Source organism: Terrapene carolina, unplaced genomic scaffold, assembly GCF_002925995.2.
Source record: "Terrapene carolina triunguis isolate 2854851 unplaced genomic scaffold, T_m_triunguis-2.0 Scaffold32922, whole genome shotgun sequence".
Lineage (NCBI taxonomy): Eukaryota > Metazoa > Chordata > Testudines > Emydidae > Terrapene > Terrapene triunguis.
The window spans coordinates 443,295-462,215 of NW_020697273.1; the positions used below are offsets into that span (position 1 = coordinate 443,295).

An 18,921-nucleotide genomic window follows, 5' to 3' on the forward strand; every position below is an offset into this window, starting at 1 on the left:
TTCTGAAAAAGTCAAATATTGCCAAGAATATAACATGTAAGGTGTATAAATAACATTCATAGAGGGCCATACTCTGTGCATTAGGCCTATAAATAAGGCCCCACTTGAATTGCGGGATGATTGTCAAAAAATTGTGGCTGAGTTGCAGACAAGACGTGGAAAATTGCAAAAAAGTAATATGGACCTTATTTGCAGTAATAAAGTCCATTATTATTTTTCCGTGATTTTCTGCTGTCAGTGTCCCGGGGCTGAGAGCGGGGGGGCTGTCAGAATTGCAGTGGAAACCTAATATTGCGGAATCTGCAATTTCCACAGTATCGCAAGTTAAGTAGGGCCTTACCTATAAATGTCCCAAACTTCACCCTGTGTGTTGTTTGAATTTTCATTTTTGTCAACAATTGTTTTCTAACAGCCTGTAGTGGACCGCATGGCATACATGCTAGGCCCTGAAAAATCAGGAGAGTTCTTAATGACTTCTTATATGTAGTGACCATGCACAGGGGGTTGGAATACTTAAAAAAAACAAAAGGTCTCTCACATAATTGCATTTGAAATCTTGCAATTTCCACTGTGGGATGTGACTCGCATTGCAAGATAGCGGCATGTTTTAAATGTCGGTAGTAAGGCATTTGTTTCTTTTTGAGGGATTGTGAATCCTTGTAGTATTGAAGGATTTCTGTGAAGAGAGTGAACAAGGATTTCATGGAACAAGGATTGACTCCTCTTAAGCTATTTTTAAAGACTGCAACTCCCTCCAGGGCAAGCAGTGATCATCCCGCCCCCCATAATTATTTTAAAGGCTGAAAGTCTTGTTTGATTTCACAGAATTATAGAAATATATAACGTGGCCTTAGTCAGTAATTCAGTAGCTAATGTTTCTTTCCTTTTCAATAAACAAATTGTAAAACAAAATCCTGCACTAATTTGCACATGGGGATGCTCTTTGCTATGCATTCCACTCTTCCTGATACTAGCCTGTGAATTTGGTAGCATGCATTTGTGCCACATGGGCACTGCATCCCGTTTTCCCACTGCCTGCTTTCTGGCTGCTTTTTATTTTCAGAAAGAACCTAAATTATTCCAATTCGTAGAAAGAAGAGGCTATGAAAATAATACTGCTTTACTGCCCTGAAAGTGAGATGGGCAGTTGGGATAATAGGCAGCTTTCAGCCTGTTGGAAGCAAACATGGGTGAATTAATGCCATGACCAACTGGAAATTATGCATCAGTCCTTCTAGAAATAGTGTAGAGAAATAGGTGTTCTTTCTTGATTTACATTATAAACTCCAGCACTGACCAAATATGTTAAGTTACAATTCTTGGTTAGTTTAGGTTCTTTCATATACAAACTATAGAATTGCATCTGACTATTAATGTGTAAATTGTGTTACCTGAAAGATAACAGGAAATGCCTTGTGTTAAACTGCTTGTTCTGTATCAATCTTTTTGACTTTATGGAGAAATATTTGCAGGAGCGGAGGCAACAGATTATGAAAGTTAATTTCTTCATTTCTACTAATTTCATACGGAGTAGAGATGATTTTCAGAATAGCTCAAAGGGTTTTAGTTTCTAACAATGACCCACCATGCTCTAATCTGAAAGGATTTAAATACAAAATACACTTTCAGACCTGTTTTATTTGCTTTTATGGTCCTGTGGCTGCATACCCCATCAAAAAATTCACTTGGCTTATCATATAAAATTGTAATTCTAAAATAATTTTAAGAAAACTGTAGCTAAGTCTTATTAATATTCAGTCTTTATTTCAAATGTGCAAATACAGAATATAGTAACAATATCTAAGTACACCTCTACCCTGATATAATGCTGTCCTCGGGAGCCAAAAAATCTTACCGCGTTATAGGTGAAACCGCGTTATATTGAACTTGCTTTGATCCACCGGAGTGCGCAGCCCCGTCCCCCTGGAGCACTGCTTTACCGTGTTATATCCGAATTTGTGTTATATTGGGTTGCGTTATATCGGGATAGAGGTGTAAACAAAATTAGTATTTGTGGGTTTTGGTAAGCACTGTTAAAGCACAGGTAACTAAGCTATCAGATAAAAATAGCAGCCTAATGTGTTTCTACGGTGAATAATTTACACTCTAAGTCAAAAAGAAAATGCTTAAATTGGGAAAGGCCTGTGTTTGTACTCTAATTTTCCAGGACACAAGTGAGGTTTTTCTGACATTCTGGTTGTTGTATGCTCAATTCCTGTACTCTAGCGAACAATTCCTTTTTCTGTTGGATAATTTCTCAAAAAGTAGGAAATGGAAAAATGCTCTCAAGTTTTAAAACAGGACCAATGAAGATTAACGTATTGAAAACTTAGAATAAAGAATGTTTAAATGCAGCATATTCAACCAAGGGATCCCTTTTGTGTATCAGATGTATGCATAGATTGTCACTGGCTCCAAATATATTTAGAGTTTAAAAAAACAAAATGAAATTCTGTAAAATATGTTGGTTTGTTATTCATTATAGTAACTTCATGAATTCATACCTGGCAGATCCTACTTGTTTACTCTTTAAACTAGGAAGAAGATGAATTGGCTGGAGACCTATTGGCTCTACCTGTAAACATGAAATAGTTGCATCATTTTTACTAGTGGCATAACTTGAAATGTTTAGAAAGTACATTTACACTGATTTAGCCTCAAAAATACATTTCAAATTTGCCTGTTTTTGTATAAGGGCAGAAAATAAATGATCTGCTTCTTTGATTGGCGTGATCCTCATGCTGCTTTTTGTATATTTTTGAGGTATGATAGGAAAAACACTGAACTTTACAAAGCTATACATATTTTAACAGTTGCATATTAATGGACGATATTTGAATACTTTTGAGAATATATAGCAAAAGAGAAGGATATTTGGATTGTATTAAACAGTATTCGTTTAGTTTACCATTTGTTTCCCACATTACCGATACACAGGGCATCCCTGCTAATTGGAATACAGTGCAACTGGTCCCTCTAGGAGAATATATATTTCCTTCAAATTCTCTTAAAAATACGGAGGAAATTTGTTTTGGAACTTGGTAGTATTTATGATTAAAGTTTGAAATAGTGTTCGCTGGTGACCTCAGACAGTGTTGGTGTTACCAGCTATTTAGCTTTGTGCTAATAAATAATATTGTTTAAATAGTTTTTCCACAAAAATTAAGGTAAAATTCATCTGTTGGGTTTCTAGGATTTCTATTTTAAATGCAGGATATGATCACCATTTGGTGTACCTGTCCCAATGCAGACTTACATGTATAAAGTGCTAAATTCTGCTGCTTTGGTTTTTCACATGAATGCTTCTTTAGAAGCGCTCATTTAACGTTTACTTTAATATTTGCTACAAAACATTTTCACAGTAATCTTTAACACTAAATTCTGCAGAAGGGTGATCACCTTTATCCCAATTTTAGAACTTTATCTGACTCAAGGGTCAGCTGTGTAATTGTTTATTACTCCAGTTAAAGTCTTTGTCATGGGCAGAGATCATGACATGTTCATATTCTGCATTCCGTTGTGCATGGCGTTTTGTTTAATTTGTAAACGGATTGATACCTAAGAAGGGAAAATGTTGCTGTGAGCAGGAAAAGTCTGCAGCATTATTGCTGTATGCTTCATGTATTCCACTTGCAAACCCTGCATGCAGCACACATGCTGTGTGTGTGCTGCACACTTTTATTTCTATGTGGGTGAGTTTACAAATACTAAATAGAAACTAATGCTGTTGTTGCTAACAAAACAAGGTGGTAAAAACATGTATGGTAACAATCTTTCTCAACTCAAAGTGGTTGCAAATCAGCTCCTAAATATTGTCACTGAAATTAATATCTAGATGAAGAAGTTTTTTCCAATTTTATAAATGTTTCTAAAGAAGAAGCATTGTATTAATGCATGCTACAAAACAGATAAATTTGTCTTTAAATTTGAATGCAGTTCACAGTGACTGAATCATCCAGCTTCAGCCACTACATTTACCAAGGAACAAACTGGAAAATGGAACTGGTATCATTCAGCTTGTCCAGGAGGTGGAGGAAGGGAGTCTCTTTCTACATAGCTGAAAGAGTAATTTATTGATAAACAGTACTGACAACTAAATTTCTCTTAAAACTTAACCACAGATAGGGATTATTTTTCATTTCACTTAGAACAGAAAAACATCCAATTAAGTTGTTTGTTTTAAAAACAACCTTCATTTTTAATGAGACTTCATATGGTTCTGATGCTTCAATTTTAATTACCAAATACACTGATTTTTTTATGGTTTTCTCATTTTTACCATACCTGAAAATAAATATTCACTTCATGGTTAAACAAAAAAATGTTTTCCCCCCTTTTTAAAATTTTCTGAGATTTCCTCAGAGTGGTCCAAGATGGTTAGAATACAGATTAATTAATTGAATTTCCACATTATGGAAATAATTTCAAATTTGAGTGGTTTATCGGAGACTCCTGCCTTTGGATTTAAAACACCCCAAAAAACCTGATTTCCTCCTTACAGCAGATATTACCCTTAATACTGCAGTAATGACTATTTAACTATGATATTCCAGTGTAGGTTTATTTCCCATTGAAGTTTGTGGTGGTGGTATTTGTTGCTTGAGTTTTGATGTGGTCAGCACTATAAAAACAGAAGATAATAGCTCCTTCCCTGGAGGGCTTACAATCTAATGTAAAACATAAAGTTCTGTGAGTTGTTCTGCAATGAGCTGCTATCATTGAAAACTTCTACTTGAATTTTAACCTTCTTTCTTTTTGCTCACTTGCTGATTGATATGTCAAGTTTTGAGAGATTTACTTAAAAAAAAAATCTTTAGTAGAAATGATCCTGTTGCTCTTCAAAAATCTTCTGATTTTTTTTTTTGTTGAACCCTCAGCCCTGCTTTCCTGTCTCAAGGGCAGTCTGATCTATAGGGTTCCCAGTTTAGTTAGTCAAATAATTTTTGCTAGAGTAGGTGGGTAGGTAGGAGTAGGACCCTGTTAATGTCCCTGAGGACACTGAGGCATGATTGAACTAAGAGTTCTGTCACCTCATTGGTTCTGTATGGCTTTTAACTCTCTGTATTTAAGGGGACCAGTTAACAAGTTCCTGGGAGATGGGGGTATGTAATCTGATGCTGACTTCTTCAGCCTCTGAATTCCTAGTGGCCTTGTATCTTTCCATGCTAAGCATGGTACAAATCAGTTTTGTCCCTGTTCTGAACCTACACAATAAACAACCCATATCATAGTGACTGGTACCAGTTCCATTTTGCCTACAATTCATTTGATTTTATATTTTATTTCTCATTTTATAATTGATATCTGGAATCAGCAGCAATTTTCTCATTTATTTTCTCATATTTTTATTCCAGGATTTGCCTCTGAAGCAGGGAGTGTCTGCATTAAAAATGACCTGTAGTTCTCTGCTTCATAGGTTAGAAACTTATTTTAATATTTTGTGGCTAAGCACAGTCCCGTCTTTTCAAAAAATTCTAATAATGAATGGTTTAATTGGCATTGAATGTGGACTACAAGCATACATTTTGCATTGGGGTTTCCATTGTTTTAGATAAAATGGCTTACGCTCAAATGATTAGTCCAGTTGAAGCAATAAAAGCCTTGTTGTTTGCTTGCAGCCTTTTTTATGACTTAAAGTTAACTAAAAACATAACTGATTATAGTTCAAAAGTTTAAGTACCATTTGGACACTTCAAAAATAATATTGTATTGCTTAGACCTTGTATTGCTTGAAGCATTTACATTCTCAAACTTACCAAATTCCAAATTTTCATTTGGGGGAAAAATCAGTTCACAAATCACATTATTTCAATGGGACTGCTATAGCCAGCACAGGTGCAAACATGTATCTTGTATTTACTTCTGAATTATACACCGCAGATGCTTCTTCAGCTCCCTCCTCTTCCTCCATGGGCGGTGCTTGCAGCTCCTTTACCACCTCTTCCAGTCCTACCATTTACTCTACCTCAGTCACCGACAGCAAGGCTATGCAAGTGGAGAGCTGCTCCTCAGCCGTGGGGGTAAGTAACCGAGGGGTAAGTGAAAAGCAGTTAACCAGTAACACAATCCAGCAGCAACAGTCAATGCCGAAGAGACATACAGTCCTGTACATCTCACCACCACCTGAGGATTTGCTGGATAACAGTCAGATGTCCTGCCAAGATGAAGGGTGTGGATTGGAATCAGAGCAGAGCTGCATTATGTGGATGGAGGATTCCCCCTCCAACTTCAGTAACATGAGCACCAGTTCCTACAATGATAACACTGAGGTGCCACGTAAATCACGCAAACGAAATCCAAAGCAGAGGCCAGGGATCAAACGTCGAGATTGTGAAGGATCCAGCATGGATATATTTGATGCCGACAGTGCCAAAGCTCCTCACTATGTCCTTTCTCAGCTCAGCACGGACAGCAAAGGCAACTCAAAAGCAGGAAATGGGTTGGTATCTACATTTTTTAAAGTTCTATCACCATATGTAACACCAAGCTAATAAAACATATTCCTTATTTTTCTCAAGTGTTCTACTCAGGTTTTCACATAAACACAGCCTCTCCTTCCCTTTTATATCTTAGCTCATGCGTTTATTCTAAAATTGCTAAGCTTTACAGAGAAGTAAAGCTAAGATTTATTGCAATATAACATATTCTAGGCTTAGTGATTCAGTCCAGTACTGGTGAGATTATCCAAGCTTTTTTCCCCAATGGATTGAGATTCCCAAAGGATAGAAAACTTTTTAATTCTATGGCTCCATCTGTAAAAAGTCTATTTAAAAAGAGCTATAAGTACTGAAGAGATCTTAGAACTGTTCTACACTGTCTTCCTAAAAATACCTTGTTCAGATTTTTATGTGAGGATCTCAGTTGATACATTTTATCTGCTTCTGTCTGTCTCTCTCTTTCTGTTTATCAAATAGAGAGAGCGATGGATATAGAAGTTAATTGCTTGTTAAGATTTTTCAGCATTTAAATTAACACGTCTTTCACTTTTTGTTTGATAAAATGTTAAAATTATATGCTGAACCAAATTTTGTTTTTCATGTGAACTCACTTCTGTATTTGATTTTCAGAAATAAATCTCTAATCCTGTTTCTCTCTGTGCTTCTGGGTTGTGTGCATGTGTGTGTTCGTATGTGGGCACGCCTGGGTGGTGTTCTCTCATCTCTACCACTTCACACTGTTTACTAAATACATTTCAGTAGTTGCTTTAGAGAGAGAAAACCTCCATGAGTTTACAGTAGTTTATTGGGGGGATTTTGTTTGTTTTTTTACCTGTGGCTTCTTTAGTACTTATTTTTATACTGCAGTCAAGTGGGTAGATTTATTTTTTACTTTTATGTATGTGCTTGCAATGTGTTCTAATGTTCATCACTGGAAAGATGAACTTTTCATATTCCTAAGGGAACCAGCCTTTTGTCTGTATTCCCAGGGTCATTGCAGTTCCATACTTAAAATGTTGCTTTGAGGAAGTGATTCTAAGAAACTCTCCAGAGTGGTCTGCAGCTTCATGGTAGATCTCATTGGTAATCTGAGACCCAGGCTCACCAAAGGATGTAGAATAAATATTGCCACCCAGTCTTTTTCTCCTGCCTTCTGCAAAAAAGTACTTAATCAATGGAACAATTTTTTGTGTCTGTTTACCACAAATGGTCTAGACGTATCAGTGAAACAGTCCAACATCCTGGCGATAAGTTCACCAGGAAAAAGTTATAATACTGTGAAATATTAAGTCTTTAAAATTGATTTGTAGCGTCTCAAATTAATAAATACGTTGTTTGGAAAGCTAGAAAACAAGGTTGCACCAAGCTTACAGGAAAGAAGGCAATTATCAGTTACCATGGAAAGAAGTGCTCTTCCTGTAGACAAGAATTGTGTGTGCGTAGAAGTTTTCTCCAGACAGGGAGCACAGGCTTAGTAAGCTACAGACATATGACCTCTGTAGCGTTAATAATGAAGAAGCTAGCAAAATGTTCATTACTACCGTAACAGGAGCTAAGCAGCATGCATTAATAAAGGAAAGATTATTTTTATATAGCCTTAAGCTTTTAGAACATTGGGGACAAGGTTGATTATAGTAGTATGCATTATACAATATATCTAGATTGTAAGAAAAACTTTGATAAAGTTCCAGGTAGCAGATTCTAGTTAAAAGTAGATGCTTTAGTATCAGAAGTGGGTAGTATATGGAAATGGTGGGAGGGGGGGAACATGTACATCTAGAGTACAGAGATTCAGCACTGCAAACACAGATTGTAGGATTGACTGTAGTGTGGTTTTTTTTGTTTGTTTGTTTGTTTTGCTTTTCTGCCTAGTGGAGCTCAGCCAAGCTAGTTGACTCACATTTTGGCTTCAGGAGAAGAGGGAGGGTGATGACACTTGTTATATACACTAGTTCATGCAATGGAAATACTAGCTGCCTCAGAAGAGACTTCTAATCTTCTGTCAGAGCTAGGGAAAAAAAACCCACTTCCATAGAAACTGCGAAGAGAGTTTGTGAAAGCTTTTTTAAAAGGCTTTGATTTTTTAATGATTTTCCAGGGCAAACAGGAGGATTCCTGTTCTTCCATTGGAATCATGCCAAGTCTCTGTCTCACTATTAGTCTCAAGTCTTCATTTGGACCAGCTGTGGTTCAGATGGTGCACATTTTAAATTATCAGGACAAAATGAAGAAACAAATAAAACAAAAATAGAACGTTGAGATATTGAGTGGGCGTCATGGAATGTATTCTAATAAAAGCATTTGGCTTTGGCAGTTCGTTTGAATGACCATGCCAGTCAGAATGATTTGTTTGGTTCTGATACCCGTTAAGCTAATTAATAAATTAGTATATGGAAAATATAGCTGTTGCTGTTTGCACAGGCATGGAAAATGGAATGCCACTGATTCTGGGAGTAAAAGGTAACTGAATTTAGAAGGACAGTGTAGAAGTACCAGCTCTCCTTTATAGTTGGGAACAGGGACAAATGAGAGGGATTCCAGTGAAATATTTAAAATTCCTCTCTACTATAGCTAATTAGATTGAAAATGATAACCATAATTTCAAGAGATTTAAGGGGAAAATATTCCAAATAATTGGCAATCAGTACCTCTTCAAACAAAAATAACACAGTATATGTGGCGTAACTCAGGATTCAAAAGTAGAATAATTAAAGAAAACACATAGGTAGTCCAGGGAGGACAAAGTATTAAATGTGTATATTCTTTTAATATGTCACATGTCTGTTTGTTCTTCCCATCAAAATTTCTGTGATCTTTAAGTCTCCTTCAATAATCTGTTTAGCTGGAATTCTGAGTGTGAGAGATCAAAATGTGTAACCCATATGTTTCTGCATTGAGAATTCTCTTGTGACATTATAGGTAATTAGGTGAGCTGTAAAGGCAAAGAAATGTGAATCCCAATCTCAGAGCTCTGAACAATATGACTATACTTTCATGATGATTAAATTGCTTAACATTCCTTTTCTGATTCCCATGTTTAATTACATGATTTAAAATTCTGGATGTCATGAAAAGCAGAGAAAATGTACTGACTCAAAACTTAACATCTATCTTTCAACTGCTAGTATACTGGAATAAGTTCCTAACAGAAAATATGGAGAATTGATAATCTAAAAACCTTGAATGTAGTTAGTATTTTTGGTTAACTAGGCCAGTAATGTAAATCATACTGCTCTCTACATTTGTTTACTTAGTGTTTCATTGAACTTGTGTACATTGTCCCAACTGGAAGAGGATTTCTGTAGAATAAAAAAACTGGATGAAAATAAAACTGAAGGGGTTTTTGTGGTAACAGCCTGTTTGGCTACACTGAAGCTGAACCATGAGGATTTCTTGCCATAAAATGGTACTATTGCAATTTGTATGCTTTTATAACCTCTACGTTCTACATATTTTCTTTTAATTTGAAAACAAGCCTACAAAACAGGTCTGGTGAAGCACTTTGGGATTCTATGCTCAGAATTAATAAAAAACAGGCTCATACGACAGTTTGAGTCTTGAGAGGTTAAATTTCATAAACACACACAATTAAGTTTCTGCAGCCCTTGATAAATCATCCACTAGATCCTTAGTCAGAAGATTATTCATACTTGTTGCGAGTGTTCAAGGGTCTTACAAGGTTTGGTGTAGGGGAGAGCATGATGGATGAAACCTTGTGGAAAATCAGATATGTAGAAGTATTAAGGGAAAAACTTGCAACCTCCTCTACAGCAATGAAGGCCTGTCTTGTAGTAAAACTACTGTGGTTCAGCTATACAGGGGTTAGGCAAGGAGTTGGGGAAACCTGTAAAGAAGATGTGCATTTCCTGTAGACTATGGAGCCTTGCTCTGTGGTATTGTACAGTGAGAATTTCAGGCTGGGTGATACTTTGCAGATCCACCATTGTGTAAGTTCATGGGCCATCACCTCTTCTAATCAGAGTGCAAATAGCCTCTCCAGGCTTAAGGCTGGCAAAGTTTCCAGGAAATAGGTCCACCATCAGTGAGTGGCCTTGAGGAAGAAGAGATTTCCTTTCCTTCCCCAGCCAAATTGCTAACGAGGTGCCTTGAAACAGCGTTCCTTAAGAATCTCACACCTTTCCCTTATTTCAGGCTATCCATGCACTCAAGAAGGCAACACTGGCTAGTTGACATTTAGAAGGGTTTCTTCACATCCATAAATGCAGAAACTAATTGTTGATAAAGTTAAAGCTTACATTCTGCATAAACTGATTCAGGCCTCTCCCAGCCAACCCTAGTTGCCAGGGGAATAGTTCTGTTCACTATTGGTAAATGTGTTTAGCAGACTTTGGTTCATGATATTCTACAAACTTCCACTGTATAAGGTCAGTGAGACATTCTTTCTTGATCCTTTAAAATGGACAAAAAAATTGATTGTGAAGTGTTATACTTTGGAGGGCTTCTTCATTCAGGTTTTAATTATGGAACTGGAAGATACAGTACATTTGAAGACCACACACCTGGGAAAAGATGGTCTTGTTGCATGCACTGCATTTCTTTTAAAGTCAGTGCAATTATGGCACCTCTGCTCAAGCCAAATACTTTTGAAACAGCTTTTTCATATAAATTTCTCAATTTGATTTGACAGAAATTGCCAAATAGTAGTTGTGAACTTGCATGGTCATGCAAATTCAGGAGGAGACAGGCATGAGGCTGTTTTTCTATCTAAGAAGAAATGTATATCATTTAACCTTAATTCTGTTGAGCTTTTAGGTCATATTACAAATATGCATATCATTTTCCCTACATTTTCTGATTATACAATATACTGGGGAGAGGATAGGCTATGTGCCTTCCTCCTATTATTAACTTATTCTGGTAACGCTAATTGGTTTCCCCTTTGCTATTTATGTGAAAAACAGTTCATATTTTCATAGAATGGAGGCAACGGAATAGTTGTTCTGCCTTACCCTCCAGGGTTCCTTCTCTGTCAGTGAGACAAGTCTAGCGTAAACATTTGCTCTTATAAATATTTCACCTGCCAATTTATTTGTTTTATCTATGGCCCTTTGCATTGATTTTTTTTTTTTTTTTTTAATATGGGAACTTCTTTTAACATGTTCTCAATGGTCTGCTTTGACTTCTCAGAGCATCAGAAAGCCAGAAAGGAGCCGGAGGGAAGAAGAGCCCGATGTTGTGTGGTCAGTATCCTACTAAAAGTGAAGGCAAAGAGCTGAAGATTGTGGTACAGCCGGAGACCCAGCACAGAGCTCGGTATTTGACTGAGGGCAGCCGAGGCTCAGTGAAAGACAGGACACAACAAGGTTTTCCAACTGTAAAGGTAGTCTGTTTATAGTAGTAGATGGCAATGCTGTGGGGAAAAGGGTTAATGTCATCCTTGGATGTATATACGGGAATAGAGAGTAGGAGCAGAGAAGTGAATTTACCTCTGTGTGGCTCATTGGTTAGACTGTTACTGGAATACAGCATCCAGTTTTGGAATCCACATTTTAAAAATAAGGCTTTGCAAAATTAGAGAGGGTGCAGAGAAGAGCCACAAAAATGAATTGAGGGCTGGACAAAATGTCTTACAGTGCAGGCATGTCTATACTGCAACTGGAAGTGAACCTTGCGGTGCGGATAGACAGACTTGTGCTAGCAGAGCTCAGGCTAGCGCACTGAAAAATAGCTGTGTGGAGGACACTCTGTCTAGCAACCAGAGCTCAAGCCATGGGGGTTGTGTGGGCTACAGCTCAGGTAGCTAGCCTGACTCTCTGCTGGAACCCAAAGTCCACACAGCTATTTTTAGCGGCTAGCGCGAGTCTGCCTACCTGGGCTGGGAGGCTCACGCCCAGTTGCTGTCTAGACATACCCGGAGAGACTTAAGGAGCACAATCAATTTAACTTCTCAAAAAGAAGATTTAGCGCTTGCTTGATTACAGTGTACAACAGGGGTGGGCAAACTTTTTGGCCTGAGGGCCACATTGGGGTTGCAAAACTGTATGGAGGGCCGGGTAGGGAAGGCTGTGCCTCCCCAAACAGCCTGGCCCCCGCCCCCTATCTGACCCCTCCCACTTCCCGCCCCCTGACTGCCCCCCTCAGAATCCCTGACCCATCCAACCCCCCCTGCTCCTTGTCCCCTAACCACCCCTTCCCGGGACCCCCCACCCCAACCACCCCCGAGACCCCACCCCCTATTCATCCCCCCTGCTCCCAGTCCCCTGACTGCTCTGACCCCTATCCACACCCCCTGCCCCCGACAGGCCCCCCGGGGACTCCCACGCTTATCCAGCCCCCCTCCCCATCCCCTGACCGCCCCCCAGAATCTCTTCCCCATTCAACCGCCCCCTGACTGCCCCCCGGGACCTCCCTCCCCTTATCCAACCCCCGACCCCCTTACCATGCCGCTGAGAGCAGCATGTCTGGCAGCTGCACCGCCCAGCCAGAGCCAGACACGTTGCCGCTCTGCTTGGCAGGAGCACGCAACCCCGCCGCCCAGAGCACTGCCTGTGCGGAGGCGTGACTGCGGGGAAAGCGGGACTGCAGGGGAGGGGCCGGGAGCTCAGGGGCCGGGCAGGATGGTCCCACGGGCCGGATGTGGCCTGCAGGCCATCGTTTGCCCACCTCTGGTGTACAAGTATCTTCCTGTGGACAAAATACCAGACGCTAAAGGGCTCTTTAATCTAGTACAGGAATCGGCAACCTTTGGCAATCGGCCCGGCCGATTTGTTTACTTGCCGCGTCCGCAGGTTTGGGCGATCGCGGCTCCCACTGGCTGCGGTTCGCCGTCCCAGGCCAATGGAGGCTGCGGGAAGGGGCGCGTGCCGCGTGCCAAAGGTTGCTGATCCCTGATCTAGCAGAATAAGAATTAATGGCCGGAAGTTAAAAACTGAAATAAGGCTCTGATTTTTAACAGTGAAGGTGATTAACCATTGAAATAAACTACCCAGAGAAGTGGTGGTTTCTCCATCTCTTTAAATCTTCAATCCTTATTCATAATGAGTTCCACAGATCCATGACACTGGGTCTCTGCTATATGTAGCCAAGGAGACATACTGAACTGGTCAGTCAATGCCGGGAGAGCAGTGGCCCCACCTCTGAGAAACTGCCAATTTTTCATCTGCTTTCTTAGCTGCAGGCAGGCAGACCAGCTCCTCCCTGCTTCAGAACAAAGGCAAAGAAGAGAAAAGAGGTGGGAAGAAAGGCTTACATCTCCAGGCTTTTGGGGTCTGCCTTTATCAGCAGAGGGGATTCCTTTTCTCATAGTTATTGGGACTCTCCATGCCTCCTGCTCACCCCTATAGATATGCTTCCCCTGCAGCATAGTGGAAAAGGCCAAGTAGAGAAGGAAAATCAGAAACTGTCTCCAGCACCTCCCTAGTGACTGAATGCCTTGGTGGAGAGTTCTCTGTTCTGTGGAGACCCAGGCCCTTCTCAAGCTAAGGCAGGGTTTCCTGCCGCCATCCCTCCTTGACACAGAGAGCACCCAGGAAGCAGTGGTAACAAAATCACCTAGGCTGGCACAGGCAGCTGCCCCAGGCCCAGCATGAGTGGCAGCTCCCTTCCCTCCTTTGGGGTAGCATAGTTTGAAGCAAAATATCAAAAGGCCTGTGAAGCTTCTCAAGCATGAAAACTGTCAGGGTGCATCAGGCCTACAACATAAACAAATATGAACTGTCCTCGGCTACCCGCAGGGCCTCTGCAGTCTCTAACAGGCAATTCTAAAGTGGATGGACAGTATTGCAAGTATCGTCCCCCTCAACCTTGGGAAGAAAAAAAAAGGGGAAGGGAAATTGTGTGGCCTAAGGGCTTCTCCCTGCTGGTTCTGTGTCTACCCCTTGCTGGGTGACCTCACCCAGAGTCAGGTTCATAGACCGCAGCACCCACCTGATAAGGATTCTGGAGAGCAGCTATGCTTTTATGACAGTTAGTTAAAACTGTCTCTGCGAATTCACTGTCTCAGAATGGAAACAGGCTGTGTCCTCCACAAAGTTTCTTATGGCAGAAAAGACTTCTGAGGAATCTTATCAAAACATTTAACCTCTCAAGGGAAGTACCCACTGATGAGCTTCTGTTGCTTCTGGGATCAGTGATCTCCTATGTGGATAGTCTTAGTGATCCTGTGCTTGCATGAGTTTCCTCTTCTCTTCTGCTCAGTGAAGGTCTCTCTCCTTAGGAGATTTTCAACTTATTCAGATGTTGGATGAGTCTGAGCAGATTCCAGTCAGGCTTCCCAAAAAGTGACCCAGTCAGGACAGTTATCACCACAGATGCAATCTGAAGGGATGGGGTGCTCAGACGGGGATGAAGATTGTTCAAGGGATCTGGTCCAAACAAGACAGCAAGCACAGTAAAACTGGAGAGAACTCTAGGTAATTGGCTGTGGTCTCAAGCCTCTGTTCACAAGCCTCCCGCATGTGCTGATCATGACAGACAACACCTGAGCCATGTCACATGCCAACAGTCCTAAGGGAACCTCACCTCCTGATGATTTGTGTAAAGAAGAATCTGGAGTCACTTTGCTTCCTTCATAACCAAAGGAAAATTATTGTAGTTCGTTCAGCAGGCATAAGTTAGACCATTCAGTATGGGAACTACACATAGAGGTGTTCCACTTTCTGCTAAAGGAATTTAGTCTTCCAGTGATAGATCTGTTTGTTTCCCACCTGAATTACAAATTTTCAGTGTTCTTCTCTTGCCAGTGGAATCACAAATCTAAAGCAACAGATGCCTTGTCACAAAGATAGCAAGATATGACTTCCTTCCCTTTCTTCTCGTCACCAGAACTCTATAGAAGATCAGAAGAGAGCCAGCTGTGGTAATTCTGGTAGTCCTATTCTAGCCAATGAGGCCTTGGTTCTCAATCTCCTCTACATGGCACAATCATAGAATCATAGAATATCAGGGTTGGAAGGGACCTCAGGAGGTCATCTAGTCCAACCACCTGCTCAAAGCAGGACCAATTCCCAACTAAATCATCCCAGCCAGGGCTTTGTCAAGCCGGGCCTTAAAAACCTCCAAGGAAGGAGACTCCACCACCTCCCTAGGTAACGCATTCCAGTGCTTCACCACCCTCCTAGTGAAATAGTGTTTCCTAATATCCAACCTAGATCTCCCCCACTGCAACTTGAGACCATTGCTCCTTGTTCTGTCATCTACCACCATTGAGAACAGCCGAGTTCCATCCTCTTTGGAACCCCCCTTCAGGTAGTTGAAGGCTGCTATCAAATCCCCCCTCATTCTTCTCTTCTGGAGACTAAACAATCCCAGTTCCCTCAGCCTCTCCTCATAAGTCATGCGCTCCAGACCCCTAATCATTTTTGTTGCCCTCCGCTGGACTCTTTCCAATTTTTCCACATCCTTCTTGTAGTGTGGGGCCCAAAACTGGACACAGTACTCCAGATGAGGCCTCACCAATGTCGAATAAAGGGGAACGATCACGTCCCTCGATCTGCTGGCAATGCCCCTACTTATACAGCCCAAAATGCCGTTAGCCTTCTTGGCAACAAGAGCACACAAAGACCTTCCATCTGGAAGGCAATCTAAAGATACATCTACCCAGAAAAAAAACAAACACAAAAAACCAAAGACCCCTGGTATTGAGTCTTGGCACCTGAGTCAACTGACTCGGGCTCATGCTGTGGGGCTAAAAATAGCAGTGTAGATGTTCTGGCTCTGAAACCTAGTTAGGGATGAGGGTCTCAGAGTCAGGCCTCCAGCCTGAGCCCTAACATCTACATTGCTATTTTTAGCCCCATAGCATGAGTCCAAATCAGTTGAGACTCGCTGCCAGGATTCTGTTTTTATTTTTTAATTTCTTTATTTTTTTTGCTGTGTAATGTACCCTAATATGCATAATTGTTCCTTGTAATAAGAATCCAGGTTTTTGAATAGAGCCTTTTAAGCCAAAAAGGTTAGCCAGAAGAGGTAATATCCACACGTTTAGCTTTCAGAAATAAATCTACTAACTCGGTGGATTTAAGGACCTGGCTGAGGTTTACCCATTGGTACCAGGACAAGGGGTTCTCTGCTACCATGAATCCTTGAATTTTTTCAAGATGGACTTAAGCTAGGCCAACACTCAAAAGTCAAGTTACTGCTTTGTCTAATGTCCTTAGCACAACAGACAAGTAGTGGATTTCATCTTGCCCAGAAGAGGTATGCTTTTTTGAGGGGGGGGGGGTGGACAGACATCCCTTTTATGGTCTCCTACAGTGCACAGAGTTCTTGCATGGGATCTTAACCAGATTCTCAGTGCCACTATAGGCCCTCCATTTGAACCGCTCATGAAGGTGTCTTATGATTTTCTAACCATTAAACTGGTCTTTTTGTTAGTGATCACATGAATTTGCAGGGTGTTTGAAGTGGGAACTCTTCCTGGAACCTCAGTAATGCAGCTTCCATAAAGATAAAGTCGTATTCAAAACCGACACTGCCTTCATACCAAACACTGACTCCATGCTCTAGAGAGCACAGGATATTGTCCTTCCATCCTTCTACCCAGCTCCATTGCATCCCAAAGAGAAATTGTGGCACACTTGAATATCTCACGGTGTATATTAACTGCACAACTTGGTTTAGAAAGACAAATAATTTGTTCTTTATTATCTGTTTCCAAAGCGAACAAAGACTTCAGAATCATCCATTTCCAGGCTGAACTGTTGTATCTCAGAAGCATGCAAGTAAAAAAGCATAACTCAATCTTCCAAAATCAGAGCTCACTCCCTCAGGGATGTTGTAATTTCCTGGGCAGAAGAATCATATGCCTCTCACAAGGTTTTAGATTAAAGTGATTAATTAAACAGTAATAAGTCACCAGGACTGGAATGGATTCACTCAAGAGTTCTGAAGGAACTCAGATATGAAATTGCAGAACCACTAACTGTGGTATGTAACCTATTGCTTAAATCTGAGTCTGCCCAAGGTGACTGGAGGATAGCTAATATGGTCCAGATTTTTAAAAAAGGCTCCAGTGATGATTACAGACTGGTAAGCCTAACTTCAGTATGAGGCAAACCAATTGAAACTACAGAAAAGAATAGATTTTTCAGACACATAGATGAACACAATATGTTGGGGAAGAGTCAATACAGCTTTTGTAAAGGGAAATCATCCCTCACCAGTCTCTTAGAATGCTTTGAGAGAGTCAACAAGCATGTGGGCAATGGTGATTCACTGTACTTGGACTTTCAGAAAATCTTTGACAAGGTCTCTCACCAACAGCTCTTAAGCAAAGTAAGGTATTAGTGGTCAAGAGGGAAGGTTCTCTCGTGGATCAGTAACTGGTTAATAGATAGGAAACAAAGGGTAGGAATAAATGGTCCGTTTTCAAACTGGTGAGGTAAATAGCAGGGTCCCCCAACAGTCTGTACTGGGATCAGTGCTGTTCAACATATTCATAAATGATCTGGGAAAAGAAGTAAACAGCAAGATGGCAACATTTGCAGATGATACAAAATTACTCCAGATAGTTAAATCCAGAACTCTGCAAAGGGTTATAAAGGGATCTCACAAAACTGGGTAACTGGGCAAGAAAATGGCAGATGAAATTCAATGTTGAGAAATGCAAAGTAATGCCCAACTATACGTACACATTGATGGGTTCTAAATTAGCTGTTACCACTCAAGAAAGTGATCTTGGAGTCATCGTGGCTAGTTCTCTGGAAATAGGGTGACCAGATCGAAGGAGTGAAATATCAGGACACATTGGGCGAGCGGGGCGGGGGGAGGGGAGAGGACGACAATGACAGACACAGGTGCACAGAGCCATGAGAGGGGGCCCTAGGAAGCTGCGAGAGGGGTTGTACGGCCCCTGCTGCAGCCCGCACCACAAGCCACAGGGCAAGGACACCTATTGAATTCAATGAGAATTTTGCATGTGAATTGATGTACCTAGTTCTGAGATTATAAAGCCAGAAGGGATCCGGTGATCACCTGGTCTCACCGCCTGTATAGCACAGACATAGAACTTTCCCAAAATAATTCCTAGAGGATAGCTTTTAGAAAAAGCTTTTAGAAAAACACCATGACCCTTAGTATATTGTTAATCGTTAATTACTCTTACCATTGAAAAGGTATGCCTTATATCCAGTCTGAATTTGTCTAGCTGCAACTTCCAACCGTTGGCTCATGCTCTACCTTTCTCTGCTAGACTGAAGTGCCCATTATTAACTATTTGTTCCCCATGTAGATACGTACAGTCTATAACCAAGTCACTTCTTAACATTCCTTTTGTTAAGCTAAATAGATTGAGGTCCTTGAGTCAATCACTATAAGGCATGTTTTATAATCCTTTAATCAGTCTCGTGACTCTTCTCTGAACACTCTCCTGTTTATCAATATCCTTCTTAAATTGTGCACACCAGAACTGGACACAGTATTCCAGCAGTGGTTGCACCAGTGCCAAATACAGAGATAAAATAACCTCTCTACTCCTGCTTGAGATTCCCCTATTTAGGCATCTGGTCACCCTATTTCTGTATGC

At 40.6% G+C, this 18,921-nt stretch overlaps 1 protein-coding gene across 1 annotated transcript in view; it reads left to right on the top strand.

Annotated features, from left to right (window-relative positions):
- Window positions 1–18,921, top strand: part of LOC113405048 (nuclear factor of activated T-cells 5-like) — a 130,146-nt gene that overhangs the window by 58,604 nt on the left and 52,621 nt on the right. Inside the window, exons 3-4 of the mRNA XM_024216876.2 lie at window positions 5,881–6,439; window positions 11,586–11,778. Coding sequence (XP_024072644.2) covers window positions 5,881–6,439; window positions 11,586–11,778 — 752 coding nt within the window. The remainder of the gene's footprint in view (window positions 1–5,880; window positions 6,440–11,585; window positions 11,779–18,921) is intronic.